The following is a 24,764-nucleotide window of genomic DNA, read 5'->3' as shown; positions in this document are numbered from 1 at the left end:
GAGTATAACTTAATCAAAATATTTCAAACACTGGCTCTGCTCATATAAATACATCTTTAAAAACAGAACAAAAAATTAGACAGCAACAAAAAACCCCACAAAAACAAAAAGGAAAAAAGGAAACACTTGGAGTTTTCCCTGAATGAAGATGGAGGCAATCAAAATATTATTTTTTGTGTAGTCCTGCTTGTGATGTAAAGGACAGCTTAGCTGCAAAATGAAATAAAGCTTCTTTTACAGTGGAGATGATAACTGATGGTTGCTACAAAGCACAGGAGGTTACAATAGGTAGGAGGCTAACAATCATTCTGCCATATGATTCTGTGTTGACCTGAGAAATTTGATTACCTTTCTGTATAAAAACAAAGTATCAAAAGCAAAAAATAGGATCCAAAGTATAATTTCCAAACTTTTATAAAGCAGCATAGCTGCATCTGAATATGTTCACATCGTATTCATACATGCAAAACCTGATTGGGCAAACTTCTTAGTAGCTACTCAGAGAACATGCACAGATTCTATTTGTTTGCACAAATTATTGTTTTCATAAAGTTATGCATTCCACACTATTCTCTAACATCTCATGCTTTGTGTTAGATCTCAACCAAAAATAGACATATACAGTCAAAATGCATGAATTCTAAATATAGCATATACTTTAAAATTCAGCTAAGAAGGTGACCTATCACTTCATAAGCCAAATTTAGCTATGCTATGGCTTGATTTTGCCTACTCCTATTCTAGTAAACCTATTTTTTCCTGATTATTTAAAGGGGCAAGCATATGGGGAAGAGTGGAAAGAGGCTGTTTAAAAATATTATATCGTATCATCACTGACACACTATTTTTAAGTTGTTTTATTTAGAATGCACTATTTTTAAAGCTGCTGCATTTAAAAGCAAATTTACTTAACTTCTATGTCAGTCATAAAATAAACACCTAGCAAATTATCTGAATCAAATAACAAAGAGGCTATAGGTAAAAGTCTATCTTTTATATTATTTTAGAAGTATTTTTTCGTTTCATCTATTCCCATGTCTGAAATGATAATTAAAAAAAAAAAATCACTAGGACTGAAAAATGGTACTGCCATCTTCTATTTCTCTGAGTCACCTTCAGGAAAAAAATGCCTATTCACCTTTGTGTACAAGTCAAACAACTGCCATTAGAGCTCAACAGTTTTCACTCAAGGAGTCACTACATCCTTTGCAGCTGAACAATCATGCCAGCAGGTGATAGAAAACTAAGATATATCATAGCTAAGCAGGTTTAGTCTGACAGAGTATTTGCTCTTTAAATTGACCATGTTCTTGTACTATGTAAAATTTGTCTTTACATAAACATACAGGCATTGATTTTTGAAAAACTCAAATACTTTATGCTATACCAGTCTGCAACTATGCACATGTTAATAAAATATCTGCATTTGCAGGCAGCCTGTTGCATATTATATTGCATATTAAGTGGTCATATGCACAGAAAAATGATTTCACATCTAAACACTGTAAAAAAAAAACTAGTTGATAAAGGCTGATTGAAGATGAAAGAAGGAAAAACAATTGATCTAACAATCAGTTTACAGATGTTTCAATTAAACAATAAATCTCTAAATTCATAGTTTTAGATTTTCAGATTAGGAGTTCATTTGGTTTTAGAATACGAGAAATATTCGTATGAAAATTGCTATCCTTCAAAAGCATGCTACAAGATTCCTATATAAAGTTCTACATGGTGCAAAGAATATGCGTCTGCAAAGCTCAGGTCTGTAAAAGCAATAATTCTAAGAAGCAGCTGATACAATTTTACCTTTTTTAGATCTTCTATAAATGTTTTTCCCCTCCATGAATCCTAGAGCCCACTGCAGACAATTGTCTGACACACCATACCTGCCTTTGCCCCCTTTCACAGTATACAATTGCACAATGAGATCTAATATTAAAGACATGGTCATGCATGTAAAATTCTTTAATTGTTTGACAAATCAGCTCCTCTTTTCCAAGAAATTGCTCATCTAACCATCAAGTGACAGATACAATATCACTTGCTGAGATGCATGCATCAAAATTCCAAAGCTAGCCTACAGCAAGTAACTTATGGAACAAAGGCAGGTGTAGGAGATAGACAGAACATGCAGTTTCCTTTATATCACGTTTGTTTTGTGTGCACAGCAACAGAGTTGCTTTACCAGCATGAAACTCGTGCAACTTCATTAATTTTAGGATATTCAGCAACAATATTTGGAAGACTCAGTGCATGAACTCTTCTATGACTATAAAGCAGTAGCATTCAGAGAAGGAGTCAGTGGCCTTTAAATAATATGCCCCATTCTTCTGCTCTGTCTGCAACTTTTGGTAGTCACTTAGCCAGTTTCCGTGGGCTAGATGAAGAAATTGTGATTATCATTTTAACTCCTCTGCAACATGGTGCATTTATGTGTAGCTTCAGTGCTTATATTGCTTTAGATACAGAATTGCTAAGAATTACCATCATCACTGTAAGAACAGCATAAATCCAAGATCCAAAGGAGATTGGGGGAAAAAAAAAAAAAAAAAGGTTCTTTTCCTTTAACATACTTCTCTTGAAAACAAAAAAGTTACAGTGTTTCCTTGTGTCAAAAGTGAAGGACAAACTCTTTTCACAAGAGTGCACACCACTATCACATTAAACCTCTGGTCTGAAAGCAAAGAGAAAAAGAGAAAAGGCACAGCAAACCCCCTGACTGAAAGTCCTACTTATCAACTGACTAAATGCAGCAAGGGCCTTCACTCCCAGCAAATAAACGAAAGCCAGCTTTACTGCATCATGCTGATTTATCTCTGCTGTCAGTCCTCATCAGGTTACAGTGAAGTCCACTAGGCAGGGAAAAAGATGCTGTAGACCCAACCTTTCCGACAAGATACATTTTTTAGTTTTATTAAAGCAATGAAGAACCAAACAAATAGCATTAAAAAGAGAAAATAATAATCCACATAGGCTGGAAGAGGGTAAGTTTCTCAAGGTTGTACTTCCTTTTTTATGGTAACAGGTGTTTCCACTTTGAGAAAGTACATTTTTAAAGAATAACATTTTGAGAAAAAATGTAAATCAGTTCACCTTCACGGTAAGTTTCCTGTTTAATTTAATACTACAAATATTATTAAATACTACAAAAATGCAAACAACAGGAGAGCTTACGTCTTTTTTTACCCCAGAAGACGCAAGTCTCTGTAATTCTCCATATGGGTACAAAACGTCTGTTTCTGACAGAATCTGAGCTTGAGTGCAAGCTTGCACTGTCACAACTGAGTTTGCTTCCAGGTTTCCAGGGTGTAACTCAGCAAAGGGTTAACAGCAATACACAGCAATGCTACTGCACTCACCAGGACAGCTTAAACCCCATCCATCTTAAGATAATGGGAATCTCTTCACATACATTACAGGAAACTAGTCCAGAACTTTATATTAAGAATCCCATAATAATAATAAATAAGAGTAAGTCAGGCAGAATGAAATTACTGAGAACTTTCCTAGACTCAGACAGGGTTAATGTCTCAGGTTTTGCACACAGTGTCATGCACAATTTGTGCAGGGCCCAAGACCCTTCAGTTTCCTCTGACATCAAAGAGGTTGTTTAGCAACACTGTGACTACTTGAAGACTACGATGGAGTGTGGATTAATAATGAATTTTAAAGGAAGAGCAGAACCTATTTGCTAAGTAAACTCTGCTTCCTGAAGCACTTGGGGGTTTCATTAGTAATGATCCTTTCCGGTGCAGGCCAGAGCCAATTCGCCTAAGAAACCAGCAACCATTCCTCGCACAAATGCAGTCCCCAGTGGTATAGCTACAGGCTATTTTAACATCTAATTCTTCAGTTTTGGTATTTAAAGGACTTCAGCTCTTTCAGAGCAAACAAACAGAAGCAGCATAAATAGATAATTGTGAAAAAGACAAACCTTTACATGAATCGTCCTCAATGGGCTGCTTGAAAGCCGTTATGTCATTGAAAGTGCAAAGAAATAAAACCACTTTATCCTGCTCATTTCGAATTGGAGCAATTTTCACAAAGAACCAGACAGGTGTTCCTGGAAACAAACATATCAAAAAGTTGGTCAATGGTAGGCAGAACAGTTAATGTGCAAGTTTAGATGTTTACACTTCAAAATCAGCCATCTGTAAATGTTACTTTAATGTTGTTTTTTTCACAAACACCCATTAGGAAAAATGACAAAGCAGCTGACAAGAGTGTTAGTTAAGTTATCTGCTCTGCCTCTGATTAGCTTTTTAATCTTTGGGGATCGCTATTTCTGTGCTTCATCTACAAAGTCAGTACTTGAACATACAAAGTTTTTTGTGATCTTCTGAAAGAAGAGCTCCATGCACGTACAAAGAGCGCGCACAACAGTCTTGCTGGTTCTGTGCAGGACTTGTGAACAACCAACTGTGTCTAGACCATGACCATAATAACAGAGTCTCAAATCAAGAGCATGACTACTTTGGTTGACCTTACCCTTCTTTGCAAACAGGCAGCACCATCCCCCCCAGCAACTACATCAGCCTCTGCCCAGCTTCAAGAGGCAAGCTCTGGGAGCTCTGGTCGAGCCTGCAAATCTTCCCATGCCAGGGAAATCCTTTACAAGCTGCCTTTCACCTTGCCTTGTCCTGAGCCTGCTGACAATCACTCTAATGTGAAGCAAGAAGCAAGAATTCAGGAAAGAACAAGCCATCAGGACCAGGCCATCGGCTGTGGATAGCAGTAAGTTGTACTGCATAGAACTGTACTTTTCTAATTCCTGCAGTAGATAAACTACTAATGAAAACTGCTTGAGAGATCAGAGCCTGCACATCACAGAAGAAGATGATCCCAGATAATGACCCTTCTGATGTAGCTGTCAATTTTCCCTGACATCTATCCACACAGATCACCTTGAGGAACAAAACTGTCAGTCAGCCCTGCCTTTCTATATTTTTGGCAGTTCTGCTGAGGCTGCTGAAAAGACCATAGTGATAGCAATTAACTTCCATGTAACAAGACAGCATCTACCACTCTCGTTTCACAGGAGTCAAGACACCGATGTTAGTGACATTTGAGTATAAGCCAATTGGAGGGCTCAGAACAAAGCAGTTGGCTTCTGCATGTTATAACACGTCCTCCTTGAAGGCACCATATTTCAGTCGCAGTCTTCACTTTGGTTATAAAAAGATGACTCCTCCAGCTGTGAGGTACATGGCAAACAGGAGACGGAGACTCCAGCGTCACCAGGCTCAAGCCTGCAGGGAGCTTGCACATGAGTTTTCAGACTGTCCCTACACCCTCAACGATGACAAAAGAAACCTCACAGTTGCATTTCCAGGCATAAGATATAAGAGGCAAAGAGCAGATTCAGGTTTGCTTCTTGTAAGCAATGCTTGGAGAGAAGGGTCTACCTACCAGGGGCCAATATAGGATGTAAAAATCAGCAGGATTTTAACCATCTAGGAAAGCCAGAATAAACACCACCACACATAATTATTGTCACTCATGCAGGAAAGCCTATTCTAGAAAGAAAAGAAACAATCTTCTAAGATCACTCTTTCTCGATCACAGGATCTTCCTCTAGGCTAGAGATCAGATCCTTTTTCACCTGAATTGCTCACTATTTTAACATGAGTACTACATGGTATATTTCATGCAATAGTTAATTATAACTAGGGCTCCCTGTGCTTCCTGACTGTAAAAGGGTCACAGGGAAACCTCAGGTATTTCACAAGGTACTGTTCAGCAAAGCAAGCAAAGACCTTTTTTTTTAATCAACTATGTTAATAAAACAGAGGTTGTTTGCTACCAGTACCTCACCTGGCTGTTTCCCAGCCTCTGTGCTTAGCAACCTTTTCTGGCCACAGAAAGCCAGGGCATCTCCAAGACCCATGGAAAACTTCCATAAACCAAGTTCAATTCCTAAGGCTCCCACTGTGCCTGCATAGTACAGGCAGTTTCAAACCCTGGCCAAGATTCCATGCCATATGTACAGCCACCTCTATAAACAGCAGGGTATATGATGCAGGGAGGCCTCTGCTCAAAAAGCAGAGAAATCCAGATGGAATCACTGATGGTCATTTTTGGATCATGGCTGCATGGCAGAAAGTATTTAGGGGTCTATATGTTTGGTTGGGTTTTTTTTAAAGAACTAGCATTCCTGAACAACCCCTTCCAATAAAGTAGGAGTAAACAAAAACGCTAAATGCAAGAAAATATTCAGCAAAGTAACTGTGCCAGTAAAATCATCATTAATTTGCTAATGAGCTTAGAAGACACTGCCACAAAGCAGCCAACAGCAATTTTCAAGACAGTAACACCCTTCACCCTTTCTCAGGAGCTCCTAAAATTGCCTATCTCCATTTCTGCTTGCCTACTTGTTTTTCCCATCTTCACATGTGAACTATTCTGAGGCTGATCAAATCCGTACCTTGCTTTTACACAGACTCCTTGGTGATTAATGTTTTTTTTATTTTGCCCACTTCAACACCCTTCACTAACATTGCAGCTTTTTAATCAGCCAGGATCTCCATCTATAGCCTTGCTTTTTGATCTCCATCCACACGCACTTGCTTTTTTGATTAGGGATTTTTTCCCCTCCCCAAAAACACTTTGTATTGTTTTGCTACTTCAAGCTGCAGCCATTCTGCTATGGGCTGCTCATAATATTCACCTTGATAGCATTGAGGCTGAATTACACACTCAACTTCATCTCTGCCTCTCACAGCTATAAAAACTTATTACCCTGCTTTTGAAGATGCTGTACACATCACAGAAACAAACAGAAAGTATGCAATTCACCCTCTTATTCTGGCTAGTTGCCACATACATGCTGTCATCTTCTCTTTATGATTACCCTACGATATGTTGTTGCAAGATTTTTCTAAGACATTCTGAATGCAGCAAGAGGAAAGACTTTTCCTGATAACCTGTAGAAGGCTGCTGCAGGGTAAGGAGCTTCTATCAGCAGGGTTCTTACTTTCTGACTCCCTTGACTCCCACTCCTGTGCTGCATTATTTATAGTAAAAAGGAAAAAAAAACCCACTGTTTTACCTAGAACCAAGTGTAGATCTTAGTGATGTGACCCACAGGCAGTATGAAAGTGCCAGATTTCCTTGATAGCTAAAAGTAGGTTGTTTTGATGACTGTCACTATTTGGTACCCTTAAAATTTCCAGAGTGTCAGAGCACCATGAACACGGTGTATTCCAGGGCAGAATATAGAGTCAAGATGGCACATGTGGTCTGTGTAAATCATCTTCCAGTTTAGGATTTACACAGTAACACAGCAATAGCAGGGATAAGCAGATGGAAAATTCTGCCAGGCTGTGTATCTGTCTCCCCAACACTATTCAGTATTTTTCCCTGCAGCATGGTCCCCACCATCTTGTGAGTCTCTTGCGTGAACAGCAGACAAGTGGATATAAAAATACAATCATGAGGTGAGTGCTCACAGCACTGGGTTGCACGGGCTTTCGACAGTGCTCTGCCACCAGGAGCTGATTCGTAGCAGAACTGGGATCTGAACTGTGGGAACACACTGAAAGTCTCGGCCAAGATGTGGCTGTGCTCAGCTTTTTTCCTGCATACTGGTTTAATTATCAGAAGAATTTTACTTTTTAAACATTAAACAGTTTATTTAACTATTAAACAGGAAAGCTTAAAGTATAAACCACTTATAAATCAGGTCGGAAACTAGAATTTCAACCTCCTGCAGGCAGCCCTCATGCACGTGGTGTCAAAGCCCATGTCCCTGCTCAGCCAGACAATCACGACTGGCAAGAGGCACAAACAAGGCTATTTTAATGAAAAATGTGATTTTTAGATTCAGCCTATGGGTTATTCAGGGAGTGAACATGCAGCATGTTTCAGAGCTCTCATAGCAAAACAAGAGTAACTTCATCATATGCCCCCAAGTCTGCATTGACGTACAGCCGTGCAGAAACTGTTTACCAGTGTTTCCAACAATACATCTACTTTCATTTACATTTTGTGCTCAGTCCTGGCAAACTCCTTTTACATTTTGTGCTCAGTCCTGGCAAACTCTCTTACTGGCAAAATTCAATGATAATGCCAATGTACAAACAAAGAAATAAACACTCGTGAGCCACGCTGGCTTCTGTTAGATTTGCAATCAACAGTGAAAGAATCCAGAGTTTGCCTAACAGCATAGGACCAATCCTGCTAGAAAAGTGAATGTCACATCAAAGCTGGTGGAGAAGCAGTATGAACAACTGGGAAGAAATTAAAATCTACATGGAACTTCTGACAGTAGCCATAGGACCAGACCATCTCATGGAACCAGTATTATGTAGCTAATTCCAGAATTAAAAGGTGCATCTCTTAATATTTTTCACTGGCCTGAGCACAGTACTCACAGTGGTGCATTAAAGGCAAGACAATTTTAACAGCTGTGATTCAGGTCCCAGGTCTTCTTCAGACTAACACAGTAAATGTCTCTACACCTTATAATTCCCCATCTGTAACACAAATACTACTGTCTCATCCCTCTCCCCTTTTCCAGCCCTGTGTATTTCAACAGTGATATCACGTTCAGCCCCTTGCTGAGCTGGAACACCAGCATTTAACATGCTGTTTAACTTTGGTTGAGGTCCTTCAGAAACTCTCTGGCTTCTCCCCCTAAGCATACTGGTGACCTCTCCTTCAGTTTTCCTTCCTGTCAAACAAAAATAGGCTACAATGAATACAAAAATCATTGTCTGAATATGCTCTTTCCCCATGCCTTGAACCATTTAATCAGAGGTCAATCTACCAGCTGTTTTTCAAAATTACAGAAAGCACATTGTATAAATGAAACTGCAATAACCAATTTTACTTTCCACAAAGTAAAGCAAAATTAGTTTATAAACATAATGAAAACAACAAGTTTTGACAGTTCAGCTGATGTCTTCGGTGCCCTTACTGAATGGGACAAATTTCCTCAAAACAGCACAACCTCGGCATTACTTGAAGACTTGACTGTCATCAGACAGGTATTGCCCTGAAGGTAAACAGTCAAACAGCATGGAAATGAAAAGGATAAAAGCTTGTGCTGTCTCTACCAACTCCTACATGCAGTGATGCAGACAGCAGGACTTCAGTTATATAAACAGCACGGCTGACCATTACAATCACCTCTTTTGGAGTTTCACTTATACCCAGGTACTCAGCAGGACATTGTTTATCCCATACAGACCACATGGTTTGTCCAATATCAAATTAGCAAACCAGCTGATAAGGAGCGATCAGAAAGAGTTAGGCAAGCCACTATATCCACACAGATTATAACTGGGAGCACAGAGTAGCCTCTGACGTTTGACCATGCAAGACAAAGAGCAAAAGTCTTCCTATAGACTCTACCTTCTAGCAATGAGTGTGCACTGAATGAGAAAAAACCAACTCAGTATGTAGCTCACCACTCTGTGTCAATACTAATAGACCTTAAAATACATTTCCAGCACTTTAAAAGCTGTTACCTTCGTGTTTTCCACATCTGGTGCTGCTATGCTCTGGCAGCTAATGCTTCTAAAGGTCAGATCTTTACATGTTAAGATAAGGCAAATCAATTTCAGTCCCCAAAGGTGGAATCGCTATGCACAGGGGTTATCCTGTGATACTGAAACAACACAGTAAGAAAAAGGTTCAGCACACATACACTTGTACTGCAGTGGTGTTGATAGGATTTTGCTGATTCTGAGTTCTCTGAAGAACAGAAAGTGAGTATAAGGAAGGGAAAGACATGGGGAAGTCTTGATATCTTCTTTCCATTTACCCCAGATAAAATACTTTAGGATTACAACTGGAAAGTCTTACTGTTCTGTATGTGTTTGAGGGAACTACAGCAGGTCTTGCTTGCCAACACATTTGAAGATGACAAGATCAGTGGTAATTATCAGTTTTATGAATCCAAAATACTTAGATTTGACCTTGCTGAAGGTAACTGAACTCATGCAGATGGATTTCACAGAAGAGGAGATGCAGGTGTGCATACTGCCTGACAAATACAGAGCTAGATTTCAATGGGAGGCTCGGGAGGATACATGCCACTTCACTCCAACATCCTCACTCTTCCCTGCTTCTGGTTCTATGCAATGATTTGGTTTAGCAAAGGTTTCCATCTGGAGACACTAGAGGCACAGGACACACATATATAAATGTTTTTAAATTGTTTTAACCAATAACAGTCATAAGAAACTCTCCTTAGTGGTGGGCAATAAGAGGTCTACCAGCCTGAAATGAATTCTGCTCTCTATAAATTAGGATGAGGTTGTTTGTCTGTTTTTTAACCTCTGTAGAAAGCATTGGTCCCAGGGGTAAGCGCAAATAGAATCTACCAAATCACTGTCTTGGGCTTATTTATCATTCTTTGACATCTAAAGCCTTCTAATATATAGTGGGAGGATGGTGCATATGTTAAAAAAAAAGTCCAACAAACAAAAAGAAAAAACCCACACAAATATTCATAGTATTAAATTTGTTAACCATTCAAGCACCCAGAAAACTGGGGAAGTGAACCCCAGCATAAATTGAAAGTGAAGTCCAACCTTTGGGACTCTTACCACAATATAGGTACTCAGAGAAGAGCTACTGCTTACCCAAGGCACTTTGCAGTGTGCAAAATAGTTACCCAGAGCCAACTCTTTGGCTGCTGCCATTCTACTGGCCTCACTCATAGAAAACCTCTGAAAAAATAAAAATAAATTAAGAAAAAAAGGTGTCAGCACTCTCCGCAGCACAAGGAGCAATGGGAATGTCTTTGCTCAGACAGGGAACACTTGAGGACTCTTTGTAACTCTTCATCCATCTCAGTTTTGAAGAGTCCAGCCCACATCTGATATTCTTCCACTCAAGTAGATCAAGCATTGCATAGAAAGGGGGGTTCGATTTCAAATGTTCACCACCTCTTCAGAGGCAGACAGAAACCAATAAACTTATATTCTTACAAAAAATTTACTTCAGCAGTAATGGAAGCAAGCGCATCTAGAAGCCTGCTTTTGCACTGCTTGTAACCCAGACCTGTGTTGTAGATGGAAAAATGGACAATGAAAGTCCAAGGTTAATTTACTCAGCCATTTTAATTTATGAGGCTGGCTATAAAGTATAAAAGCCTAACAAATGGCTGTCAAAGACTCATAAGAAGCTAGAGGTTTAAGCTGCATCAGTTCAGATAAGCTAAGATATGAATAGGACTAGATACAAAATATTTTATAATACATTAGGCCATATCCTTCCTTGGTGTAAATTAACATAACTCAACCAATTTCAGTGAGACTTAGCAATGTTTTGATGTTCCCGTATAAAAATAAACAATACATCCAGCATCACTGAACACTCACATCTAATCAAACAATGGAACTGAAGCTCTCACATGAAATTACTGTCAACCTGTCTGTTGTCATTTTGCAGTCCAGATTAGAGAAAGCTTTCACTTTGTCTCCTTCCAGGTATGACCATGAATCTCTACTGAATGCAACAGGGTGACATCAGAGCCTCAATGACAAAAATCTGGTGGCTGTGCACCTGCTCACTCCAATTGCTTCCATTTATCCTGAAGGATGAAGGAGCTCTGCATTTCTAGGAAGCAATTATTCCAGAGAATAACAATGTTTGTCACACATTTGCTAAGGAATCAAGGGCCTAACCCAAGCAACCATCAAATCTCTATTGCATCTTAACTTCAAGTCTGAAAAGAGGAAGGATAGTCACTTTTGGATGGGAGTGGGGCTGGGCAGAGAGAGGGGAGGCCAGGGTAGGGGCAGTATCCATAAATACAAACATAACGAAGGCAGAAAATTGTATCATTCTTCTGAATATTACAGCCTGTGCTGTTTCTAGAGTTGATATTGTGAATTGCAATAAAGCTGCTGTACCTATCAGTATCTGGATGGGGTATTTTTATCAGACAACCTAGTACAGACTAGCACTGGGTCACCACCATGGAGAGTGCAGTGTCCAAAAAAAAAAAAAAGCCTATCAATTCTAGTAGCATTATTAAATGTCTCCATCTATTGTTGACATGTCTAGTGTAAGATCAGGACATAATTGTTACTCAGAGAGAGCTGACTGCTGTTTATAAAGATACAAGATAAAGATAGACCCGCGCTGGCAACATCATAGTTAACCTGAAACTCCTGCTTTGTTTTCCTTCCGCCCCCACTGCCCCCCTGTAAAATGTACCAATTATTCAACAACACAAAAATGGAAGAAAAACTTGCTATATATCATGACTTAGTTTACAGGGAGGGAGTGGGCAGGTAAAGAACAACAAAATTCTATTTCCTGTCTAATTTGCTGGATAATTTGAAGAAGAAAAATAGAATAAGAGAAGAATAGAGACACAAATAAAATGAAAAAAAGAGGAGGAAAAAAGACAGCTAACAAAATTCAGGGTCCTTTCCAAACCCTTCAAGCTGAAAGTAGGTGGAAAGCAATCACATCCATTGCCCAAGCAGGCAGCTGCCATAGTTGCAGGCAAAGGTAAGACCACAAAGGCAAGACCACTTAGCAGTCTGGGTGCTAAGTGACTTGCAAACAAGCCAATGTTCTTCTGTGATGTGGCTGATTCTGAGAAAAAGCTCCAGGATGTCCCCTTTTTGATATTTTTCAGTTACAACTCTCCAGTGTTATTAGTCAGTCTCTGCAACAGTAGTTAATGTACCTCTAAAGCTATGAATCTAACAAAACATAAGAGCACTGTGTTTTGTTAAACTTAAAAGCAAGCGCTCTGCTTTCCTTTTTCCCATGCCTGTGACCCTCTGCGCAGACGGCAGAACCATCGCAGCTCTGCTGTTTGGTGTGTCTCAGGACACAGCCTCTGCACAGCTGGACTTTGTTCTAGGCTGCCTCTCCTCAGGGAAGTGCACAGCAGGGCAGGAAACATTCCTCACTCCACAGTCACCTTTCTTTTAATCTGCATAAAAGACAGAGAGGCCCCAGGCTCTACTACAGGCCATATGCTGCAGCAATGACAGAAGAGTAGCTGCAGAGCCTCTTGGTGCCAAATCACTGTTCACTAAGAGAGAATTCCAGACCCTCTTAGATCCCATGACTGCAGCTTATTTACTTGGCTTTGGATGCATAGATGTGAGCTGCATATGTCCCTACAGCCATTAACTGAGCTAGGAACAGAAATCAGCTTTGAGAAATAGGTAAACATTGGAGGTAGATAACACTAGAAGGAAAGAAGCACAAAGCAAGGCCACGCAGCACACGTAGCTTTTCAAACGAGTTGGACCAGCAAAGTTGTGTTCCAGAAGAGCCCTGGTTAACGGCACGGTGTGAGAAGTCATGATGCTTTGTTCAGGCTAAAAAGAGAAGAAAAAGACTAGAAGAGAAATGAAGCAAAAATCTCTCAAGGGTTGTTGTTTTTTTCCCCTCTCTAAAAAAATGACAAAAACCAATTCCATGTACTTTGGCACTACTGCTTCTTAGAAGAACAGATTAATTCTGATAGAAAACAAGCGGCTCCACACATCCACAGATCAGCACTAGCATACATAAGCATTATCTTTTAGCTTTTGTGCTGTGTCTGTGGTTCTCTCACCAACCTCCACCAGCACTAGCTGGCCATTTCAAGAGAAATACCAACAGTTCACACACACCTTCACATAACCTTTCCCCAGAATACTGGTCTTTCTAACAAGAAACAAAGCAGCAATTACATTAACTGTCAAAAATCACACCATAGCATTTTATGTTATATTTTGTGGTTAAAGTCCTCCATGCCCACTGATGTTCAAATTGATCATCACAGCTGTAATGAGAAGGAGCTGCCAGTGGCATGCTTCTGGGAGGTACCCTCCCCTGTACACAGAAACTACCAGTTTCATGATTAGAAGGCAAAATTATTAATAGTAAAATTAGTTACAGAATGCAGACTTTCAGCTTAACATTTGGCCAGGCTAAAGACCTCAGTGCATTTACACTTCAAGTGGCATTAAGTAGATGACAGTAACTGTGCCATGACACAGTCAACACTAGATGTGGCAACATGTTTTGGGCAAGTAGTTCATTTCCTGACATATGCAGTTACAGACAGACTGAAATTCCTAGGAGAAAATCATACCCCAATTAAGGAATTTTTGTCAAAAACAAAACACAGTTTCATCTAAAAACATAAGAAGTAGTTCAGCTTCTAAAACAAAAGATGGGTTCTTTTATTCATAAACAGCATGTAAATACTGACTTTGCTATGTCAAATTTTTAAAAATTGAAAAAGTATGCTCTCTGTAACAGAAACCATTTGCACAAAACCTAGCTTGTGTATTATCATCGCTGATGGAATCTCGAGTGTTGTCTTAAAGCATCACACACAAATTGCTCTAAACGTCAGAACAAATTAGAGAGCTTCATCTGCCTCCCTGAGTTGACTTTCATCCCTAATGTTCTCATTTCTTCCTTGTACGGAGCTTATTTAGCCCTAGAAAAAGCATAGTCCTTAGGGCTGACAGACTTGCATCTTACATTATAATTTAAAACAACTTTACACACCTATGTTAACAAAGAAAGCAATAAACTACTTACTATTCTTCTTGTACATCAAGATTTCAAAGGAGTTCATCTCATAGTTCTCAAATGTTTGCCGGACCTTGTCAATTGTATCTTTGTCTGTCAGCTCTCCATACATAAAACTACATATAAAACAAGAAATTCAAGTCAGACTCTAGACAAAGACACAAGGCCATTTGTTTACAGTGTGAAAAGGACCTATTTAGAAATAGCCCTTCTTTGATTTTGTTTCACCTGGAAAGCACATTTGACAGATGCAGCCCGAGGAGATAAAAGACAAAACTGGAATAAACAGATTACTTTTCTGCTCAAGCAACAAGCACAATACTACAAGCTATTTAACCGAAAATAAATCTCTTCCCAAATACCTGCAGGTGCTGCTTTTTTGCATAACTTCTGCTCTGTGATATCCTGATAGCTTGCAAAATCCATCGTTGCTGTAGACAATGGGCCAATCCACTATCTGGGCATTACCCAAGACAAAATTAGTATCTGTTAGAAAAAACACATCAGTTAGACATTAGACAAGGCTATGGTTGCATTAGAGAAAATACTCATTTCAGGACCCAATCCTGACTGATTCAGACAGTGCACAGTTTTTCCCAGATACTATTCCCATTGCAGTCAAGAGGATTATTTCCAGTTTAAATTTTAAATGCATCCTTATTTTAAAAAAAAAAAATCTTAATTATGCAAACTTAAGAGGATGGTTTTATGCAAGGAAAACACACGATGGTTAAGCAGGTAAAATTCATCCCTTGACCGAGGGCAGATTCACCAAACTGTTTCCTTCTGTGCCACATGCACCGATGCACCACAACACTCAGTTTGAATGTGAAACATCTTAACACACAGCCAAAAGAGCACATGAGCAATATTTCTCCTTTCTGAATGTAGACAGAGTGGCTCCTCTCAATGGAGCCTTCACTGCCAGCCACACAAGCTCAAATACTTCGTGTGTGATGTGTACAGCACAGTGCTCCAAACTAGACACTAGATTAGCCAGGGTTAGTACTTACACCAGTAGAAAGAACTTTTTGTTTGTTGTACAAGCCAGTAAGAAAAACACTGAGTGGGTTTCACACCTCCATTCTCACTGGACCTGCACATGCTACTTCTTTTATGATTGATATCTCATTCAAATTATGAACATACTCAATGCTGGGCCCAGACCTTGCTTTTCTCTGCTGCTTTGGCTCTTGTGCAGTTAACAAACTACACCTGTGCCAAGACTGGTGCTTGGGCACTGGCAGGCAGGAGGAGGAGGCGGCTCCTTTCACAGCTGCAAAGACCCCCCTGACTTTTGAAAGACAGGCTGAGCAGGTGCATGAGATTAAGAAGCATCCACATTTAAGGCGAGCCTTTAAGGGAGCCTGTGCTGTCTACTTTTCAGGATCTAACCCCAACTGCTCAAACATACATAGCTGTCATTAATGCTTCCTGCAACCAGGAGACATAAATGACATTTTACCTATTAATTGCAAAGAGTTTTATTTATTTTAGCTTTTCCTTTCAAAATCTTTTGTCCTGTTGCAAACTTCAAGTGGGCTTAAATAAAACATTCCTGCAGCTATCTAAATCCATTGCCCAATCCCATGAGCATGATGAAGTGTATCTTTATACACTCTTTAGAATGAAATATACTAGTAGTATAACTTCAAGACACTTTAACTGCTCTGTTTCTCACAGTCTCTTTTAAATACCATGGGTTTTGCTTGGTTGAAGTACTTTGTTCCAAAAACAATACACGTCTTTTACCCCTTCCTATGAATAAGTAAACCAAGTCATTTCTCATTGCTAAAGCAAGTGCTTTTGAGTGTCTTTTATAAACACTGCATTGCACTGTGTTAGGATATTTTTAAATTTTCATCAGGAAGTACAAAAAAATGACAAAAAAATATGCAAATGCAAATGTTAAGCCAGGCCCTACCCTAATCTGAATGGTGTTATTTCATGCATGCATTCCTTCTCACCATCTTCCCTTCTCTCCATTTCCTCAAGAGCTCCTTGAAGAGCTTCTATTAACTTAAGCAGCAGCCTTCCTTTCACACTTAAACCTCAACATTGTCTTTGGATAAATAATCTCTTTTTTTAATTAAAAGCTATGTAGGACACTTTTCAGATGACTGTTACCATGCCAATCTCACTTTTAACTAGCCTTGCAACGCCTCTGTGAGGTACGATAGCGCTCTTACCCCTTTTTATTTGGAACTAGATGATCTTTAAGGTCCCTTCCAACTCTAACCATTCTATGATTCAAGCTAAACTATGGAAACGAAAAAGGGGGGTATTTTAAGGGTTTTTCTTCCCTTTCCTATATTACTTATCATACCTAATATTTAACATAACCATAGTTCTCACAGATAATACCCAAGATTCTTTACATTCTAAAGAATGACATTCCCACTTGCTCACCTTCTGAGGTAAGCCTGATTTTTTTGGACTGACAGTTTCCAAAACTTAGAGAACATGCAAATATTTCCCTCCCCACTGACAGCCCAGCAGTTTGGGTGTCTCCTATGAGATGTGGGCCTGCCTGAGAGCAGTGAAAGCTCAGCCTTCATTTGAACTCCTGAATGACTGTTACAATTATCAAGCTATCATAAAGAACAGATGCCAATATCCTGACCGTATGAGTTTTTAAGTCAGTGCAACTTGGCTGCTGTATTTTATCCATCCCTATTAGGCAATCCTGTTAGGCTACACTGGGTGAACCTCTCCAGGAGGTGGAGGTAGAATGCTTCATTGAGAAGCCCTGGTTGGGTTTAGTTATGAGTTACAACCAGGCTGAGTGTTCTTTACGTACCTACAAAGCTTTAAAGGCAGTAACTTGTGCACCTATCAATTCAAAGAGCAAGTCAGGGGTTTTGATGACCCCACTGTTTCATAAGCGTCTCACTTCTAGCTAGTTCCCACTTCACCTTTCTTTCATCCAGGCTTTATATACCTTATAAGTAAATACTAAAGTTGGACCCAATCTCAGGAGCCAACACCACATTTCTGACTCATCTTGGGGCTTGCTCCTGCAGCTTCACTGCCACACTTTTTTAGTGCCTGCCCTGGGCTGATCCCTAGATCCAAAAAAATGCCCTGCAGGGACTAGTGCTTGGGAACTCCCCACGTAGCTGAAAGCCTGCAGAGAAGCTGTTGTCCTCTGTGAGCACAGCAGCCAGGCAGCCGAGAGAAGCTGTAGCGTAGCACCATCCAAACTGCTAGGCCAGAAAAGAGGTTCCCAACCCCACCACTCCCTGCCAGCTTTCCTTGGGAGGTTACAAGGCTCAGGATGATCAATTCCTTTGTTCCCCATTTTGTTGCAAAGGGAGAGACAATCTGCATTGGTGGTTTCCAGACTTCCTGTACCTACTTTTCCTTTTTTTTTTTTTTTTTAAAACTTGCTATGGCTTAACAGTGCACAGAGTGAGAGCTTCAGGATCTGCAAAGAAAGGGTCTCAGAGACAAATAGGAATTTCTTTCCAGTTACTCACTCCTCTTCCCAGATCTCTTTAAAGACAAAACAATGACACAACAGTGGTTCTGTGCCTACATTTCTTCAGGAGTGTCTCTGACAACAGTGTTTTGCCTGTGCAAACGCTGGCAAGACACAGCATAAAATAAGGACTCCCACTTATAACTCCCCTGCATAGTTTATTCTGACAGAGAACCCGGAGGTAGAAGGGCTGTTCTCATTGCTATCATTTACATTCAATTGCATTGACATCCTTGACAATGTGCTGCTTGGAGACAACTCATAATCTGTTAAACAATTGTTCCTAACATAAGAAAATATTAAATAACATCCACTGAGGCAAATATTGCCACTCCATCTGTAGGGACACAGGGTCCCAGAGGCCAGGAAACAGCTGTGGCTTTGTTGCACAACAAGCACGAGGGATGCTCTAGTGAACTCTTTGACTATCACAGGGCAAAGCCTCTTGGGGACTCACAAGCGGGTCAACAAGTCTGGGAAAGGAGTTGATCAGAGGAAGACCATGAAAAAATCCATCGCTAAATTCTCTTCAAAGACTTGGGGTAAAATGTGCACATAATAGCTGCAGTACTCAAACTATTTAGTGACTTGAGGCACCTCTTTGAAAGGACTCAAAGGACTCCCTTACCAGGAAATCAATTTCTATCACGATGTCAATTAGGTTAGCAGTATTGCCTGGCCCAAGGAGAAGCTGTAAGTATCATTGGCCCACCTTATCAGCTCCAAGAAGAATTGAGCTAGGAACTGGAAAGGGGCTCATATAAAAGAAGACTTGGGGTTCTGGCTTGTGCTGCATTTGGCACAGCCTGAGCAAGATCATTGGGAGGCACAGAAATACATAAAGTGCAGCACAGAGCACCTCATGTTACAGAAACACAAGTGAGAACTGTAGCATCTCAAAGGCAGCAAAATTACTTGCATGAGTAGGGAGGGCTTCTGTGATGAGGGTCTGCAGCACTGGTTACTTTATGAAGAGCTCCACTTCATATTTTCTAGCTTGCATTTTCCACAGATCAGTTCTGTTCACTGCAGTATATCTACACGTCAGCCTTTACACACTCAAAATGTCAGACCCGTTTTGGATTATCACTTTAAACTAGTCACAGTGACTTTAAAGCAACAAGAAAAACATTTTAACTCCCTCCAAAACATAAGACTGGATTTTGCTCAGCCACTGAAGCCAATACTTTCCTCCACTCACAAAATACCTCATCACAGAAGAATCAGAAAATGTTTTCTGAATAACAGCAATCCTCTAACAGCAGCTTGTCTCTAGGAACATCCACCCTCACTGAAGCTACCGTATCTACTAAATCTTGCTGCTCAGACCACGAAAATGCCTGCCAAGAAGCACCACCTCACAGACACGAAGCTGGTCAGGACTAGCTGCCTGAGGAGAGGTCATCTCCTTTGCAAAGAACATGGAGCGAGTTACTGAAATCCTTCCTCCCTCCCTCCCATTCTCCTGCACTGCTGCACGTTCACACCTGCACCATCCCAGCCGCTCCTGTAAGGTGGACCTTGCCAAGCTGAGCCCCCCAACTCTTTCCAGAGGCCAGCACACCAGTTCTGCCTTCCCTGTCCCTTCAAGTGATGCACAGGCCCTTTTCGGGGACACATTGGCAGAACGTCAGACACATTCCCAGAATGCTGCCAGACACATTCCCACATTGCTGTCTGCACAGAGGCGGCACACAGAGGCAACCAAGAGGAAACCTCTGCTCAGTGTGTTGTGGTGCAGACCTCGGTCACCAGAGAGGCTGGTGCTCACTGCACTTTCAAATATGTATAAAGGTCTGTCAAAGCAAGTGTGCTCAGGTTGGAATCATGCACAAATGTCATTTAAATATGTTAATATCTTTTCCCACAGTCATCACAAAAGTACAAAACTCAAAAGATTTGCTCCTAATTTACTCCTCTGCCAGTGGAAGGACAATCAGGTTCACTGTGGTGGGAAGACCTACTCCTACACCAAACTTGTTACTTCTCCCATCAGCCTCCAACAGAACAGAAATTGCCCTCCTCATTGTAGATGACAGCCTTCATCATGTTGGCTGAGGACATAACCCTGGTTTATGGAGACCAGCGTGTCTTTTTTATCATGTCTCAAACTCCTCCCATGGACCTTCAGTGGAGCAAATCTAGACCTCTAGCATTACAAAGCACAAACGACTACTATGGCAGAACTAAAAGAACTGCTTAATAAATAAGTTTCTTATGGTACCCATAGTCACTGGGGACAGGGGTGGGGAATACAGCTTCCTTAGCTGCTCTTCCGTTAGCTGGGCATAAAGCAGCATAGAAATGTGCAGTAGGCAAAAATCATGTGCAACTGTCATATGATTAAAGGCTGTATCAAAGAGCATAAGTGCAAGGGCCAGATGAGTTTCTAAACAATTCTGGTATTTACAAACTTGTGACTTTGCATCACAAGAAGCACCATTCGGATATGGGAAAAAAAAGAGATGGTTTCATTTTTGGTAGGGAACACAACAAGCGGAAATTGAACATTGTTTATAAGTAGGCCATCAAAATTGCTACAATCACACAGCTCATACTGTGCCTTTGCTATAACAATTTGCAAAGGATAGGTATGTAAGAATTTTTGTTCATGTTTAGTCTTACCTTTGAAAAAAGTAAAACAGCAGCATTTAGTCACACTGATTAGTTACATTGTTCAAATGTAACTTCTGAAATCAAAATACAGCCCTAAATCAGTACAAATAAGTCAAACTGAATTTCAAGCATCTATTCAATCCTTTCTTTGCATACACGGGATTCAAGGCTCACACTTCGGGGAGGAAAGACAGGAACCAACCAAATTTTCATTTTAACAGAAGTGCTGTAACTGTATTCAAAGCAAGTAGAGAGCTGCTCAAAGCACTGAAAGACTATTCACATAGTAGAATAAAAGAAATAGGAGAAAATTCTGCTCTTCCACCCACATTCTCCTGTAGAAGTCAATGGTGTTACATGGATACACATATCCACTCAGTATCTCCTTGTATTCATCCCTGGAGTGGGAGTGTGTCAATGTTTAAATATCCCACTGAACAACTTGATCTCTCTACAGAATAATGATATAGTGGTCTTAAAACTGCACATCCTTAATATAGAGACAAAATTATTTTAAGCTGTAGCCTCAATGCATTATGAAACCCTATAGAAAGCTTTATTTGAACTTAGGTGTTTTATAAAAGTTTTATATAACTATTTATTTTACGGAAACAAAACTGGATTTAGAAGCTCCTTGGCTGCTACAGCAGCAGCCAAACATGACTTATACTGTCCTGTGTACTCCAGAGCACAGTGCAAGTAAAGGCTGAAAAGAATTATTTAAAAATTTATTTCATCATTCTTACCACAAGTAACAAAAGAGACACTAACTAAAACAACAACTTGAAGTGACTCACTTTGAATCATTACAGAAAATGAATTCTAATTTCAGTCAGCAATATAGATAAAAACTACTGGTTTCATCTCAACATGTGATGTTTTGCATTGTTATAGCAAATATTTCTCAGTAGGCCTCTACCATGAGAAAAGTTTAAATTGAAAAGAAAGCATCCCTCCAACACCAGTAGCTGTAAAATCTTCATAATTTTCTGGGTTTTTTTAAAAATAATAAAAAAAAAATAGTGCAGAATAATGGACAAGAATAGTTGAAATGGAAAGTGCACAGAAGTTGTCATCTGTATTTTATGCATAGCATCATTCTTCACCTATCCCTGAAGTACCATCCATATTGAGAAAATAAAAAATAAAAAAGACAAGCCATTTAGACAATGTCAGAAATTAGGAAGTTCATCAGTTGTAAGTCACACATTGCACCATTCTTAATACAGGACAAAAATACTATTTAGCAGTGAGACTTCACAATTTCATTGGTCAGGGTTTTTCCCCCCCCATCTGATCTTAAAAGAAATCCAGGAAAAAGCATGTTTTAGTTGCATTGATTATAAGGGTCTTCCATCAGTTTAAAGAAGCCATTTGATTTACTGATTATAGCCACAGCCATCAAAAGCCTTAAAAGCATTTGACAAGACCTAACTCCCTGCTCACTTCTAGCTATATGAGTTACAAAAATGCATTAACAAATTCTCCAATGAATGGGTATCATTAAGATTTGTTTTATGATCTTATTCTAGGATTTAATGTAGAAATGGATTGATATGTTGAATTATCACAGTAGAACTTCTTGAGCTTTCAGAACATTAATTTTAAAACACATTATCTATCATCTCTATGTTGTACAGTTTTTTTCTTACTATCTATAAAAGTCATTTTAAGGAAATCAGGTCATACGTTTCTAAATGCATAAAGATGCACAGACAAAACTAGAAGGTTCTGGGCTAGTAAAATCTAGCAAAAAAAAAATACTATACTCAATTCACATGATACTGAGAAAAAGAAAGTCAGTAGTGAATAGATATTTTATAGGTATTTTGATCTACTGACCAATTGCATTAAAAACCTGCATGAAAATAAAAGCGTCTCTGCAGTTTTTAACTTAGAAAAGAAGGAAGAAACAAAATCCTTTCCTTAGTTTCATTCTCAGTTTAAGAAGATGTCCATAACACAGAACCTAAAAGTTGTCCCCTTGTGGGTTTTGAAGGTCTGCTGCTTTCATGGCTAAGTGCCTTGTTTTAATCAGTGCCAACAGACAGACCTACACTCCTGGACTTCACTCAGCCAAAAGTGATTTTACAGGAAATCTTGAATAAACTGGGTCTTGCAGGATTAGATTCAAAAGGGTACAGACTTCAGTTGAACCACTGGATGCCAGATTTGTGGAGGATAATATTCACTCTGCCTTGCACAGGGCAAGCCATAGTCATGGCAAGAGAAACAAAATCTTCAGCTAGAGGGACTCTGTAGATATAGCACCATCGTATTATTGATCCAGCAGTTTTCCATGTCTTTTTTGCAAGGTGCGACTCTGGCAAAGAGCCTTCCATACAAGGGAAGAGAAGCATTCTCCAGGCCAGACCCCTCTATTCCATTATGTTGGGTTTTTTTATACTGAGATTAACCCACTGAAGTCTGGAAGGTGGATGAGACTTTAAATTGACAGCATGGAGCAGAAAACCCCCTGCATACCTGCTACAGCCTTCCAAGACAGCCCATTTGGGAGCTTTAAGAACTAGGATAGTTTAACTTGGACATTGCACCTCATAAGGAATACCTCAACGTTGCTTTTCCCTGTGCACACTTAACTTTGTGCTTTTTAATACTTTCACATCTAAAACAGTCACTAAAATGCACTACCCTATTCAACAGAACCTCACTAGATCACACCAGGATGTAATTTACCAGCAGCACAAGGCTTCTGAGCTAGTCATCTGCAAATAGTGAATTTCACCCAATGCTGTTTGAAGATTCATTGAAAATTATGGAAATTTATGAACTGCCAGGAAATCAAACATATTCTATCAAAACAAAACAGAAAAGTATATTCTACCCCAAAAACGTGCTTGCTAATTTCAACAAAAGCTGTCCAGTTCTCAGTATGAAAATACTTTTTTGATAATTGATGCTATTTAGCAAAAGTCTTTGCACTAGTATGAGGAACCCCAGTGATGCCCAGGACCTGACTGCCCACAGCACGTTACATACAGAGTAGTGACACAGAGCTTGCATTCCCTACCAACACACCAGCTCAGCAGTCTGGAAGCGATCAGACAGCCACAACACTTAAGGTAGCAAACCCTACCTTCGGGGAAGCACGCCTATACTGCTTCTGGACCCAAACGGCATTAGCAGCAGCCAGGTCTGCATCTCCATACCATGCTCACTGCTTTAGGTTTTGAAGGGAAAGCAGGCAGGGACAGGTTGCAGCAGACACAGCACCATCTGCAACCACTGTTTGCAAGCATTTCATTCAAATGAACATTTTATTCAAGAGCAAAAGTATGAAAATAAAACTGGGTTTAGTTCTTCATTCTCTGTTTGTTTCCCCCACATTTCTCTCTGGCTGAACACAAAGCCAGGTTTTTCCATTTCAGAGCTGTTTATAATGGAGTTAATTTCTCTCCTAGGTCTCAGACAATGGTATACGATTGGCATGCCCAGGTTGCAGAACGTTTATTGTACTGGGACCTTATAGTCTCCAATGGAAGTAATGCCATTCATCATGGAAATGTCTGAAGGTGCTTTTCCTTTCCACCTACAGGGAACTTGCTGCATTCTCCATCAAAGGGTGCAGGTCTGCTGCCATGCCTAGTGTGTCCTTTAGGGTGTTCCCTGGGACTTCGTGAAAGAAAGATTAAATTCACGCAAGCCTTGTGCCCTCTAACCTCCTCTTCCTCCAATCTCCTTGTTTTGTCAATAAATCAGAAAAGCATCTGTGACTTCCACTGACTCTTCAAAGCCATGTAAATGCAGGGCACAACTATCACATACCTCAGTTAGAATTTTGACCAAGAAAGGGCTGCAGAACCCATCTGGCATTTACATAAACTGAAAATTGTTTTTGCCTCCATTTATTGACAAAGCATTGGAACATCACAAAGAATCAGTATTCTCTATAACATACTCCACCATTTGAATTGGGTGCCTTGGCCAAGAACCAAGATTATAACTGTTATTGTTATAGTGCTTGTATACTGTGGGTATATTACATTACCCAAGAAAAACATTAATATCACATTAGCAGTAACCATCAGGGGCTAGTGATTCTTTACATACTGCACTGCTTTACAGCACGGGCTCATTTTCTGTCCCATTGGGTGTTCTGCTCTTTAAATATTTCAATGCTTCAAACAATTTTTTGCCA

General features: G+C 39.8%; 1 protein-coding gene across 3 annotated transcripts in view; it reads right to left on the bottom strand.

Annotated features, from left to right (window-relative positions):
* Positions 1-14,986, bottom strand: part of KCNH1 (potassium channel, voltage gated eag related subfamily H, member 1) — a 174,714-nt gene extending 159,728 nt beyond the window's left edge. For 2 of the 3 annotated variants that reach the window (XM_014951310.1, XM_014951311.1), the window contains exons 1-3: positions 14,871-14,980; positions 14,518-14,624; positions 3,935-4,063 (exon numbers count right to left, since the gene is read on the bottom strand). In XM_014951310.1, the coding sequence (XP_014806796.1) occupies positions 3,935-4,063; positions 14,518-14,624; positions 14,871-14,893 (259 nt within the window). In that variant the 5' untranslated portion in view covers positions 14,894-14,980. Of the gene's footprint in view, positions 1-3,934; positions 4,064-14,517; positions 14,625-14,870 lie in introns of all 3 variants that reach the window. The other variant, XM_014951312.1, reaches the window with a different exon arrangement.
* Between the last annotated feature and the right edge of the window lie 9,778 nt (positions 14,987-24,764).

Source organism: Calidris pugnax, unplaced genomic scaffold (genome assembly GCF_001431845.1).
Source record: "Calidris pugnax isolate Ruff unplaced genomic scaffold, ASM143184v1 scaffold24, whole genome shotgun sequence".
In the NCBI taxonomy this organism is placed as follows: domain Eukaryota; kingdom Metazoa; phylum Chordata; class Aves; order Charadriiformes; family Scolopacidae; genus Calidris; species Calidris pugnax.
This window is presented reverse-complemented; position numbering and strand designations above follow the sequence as displayed.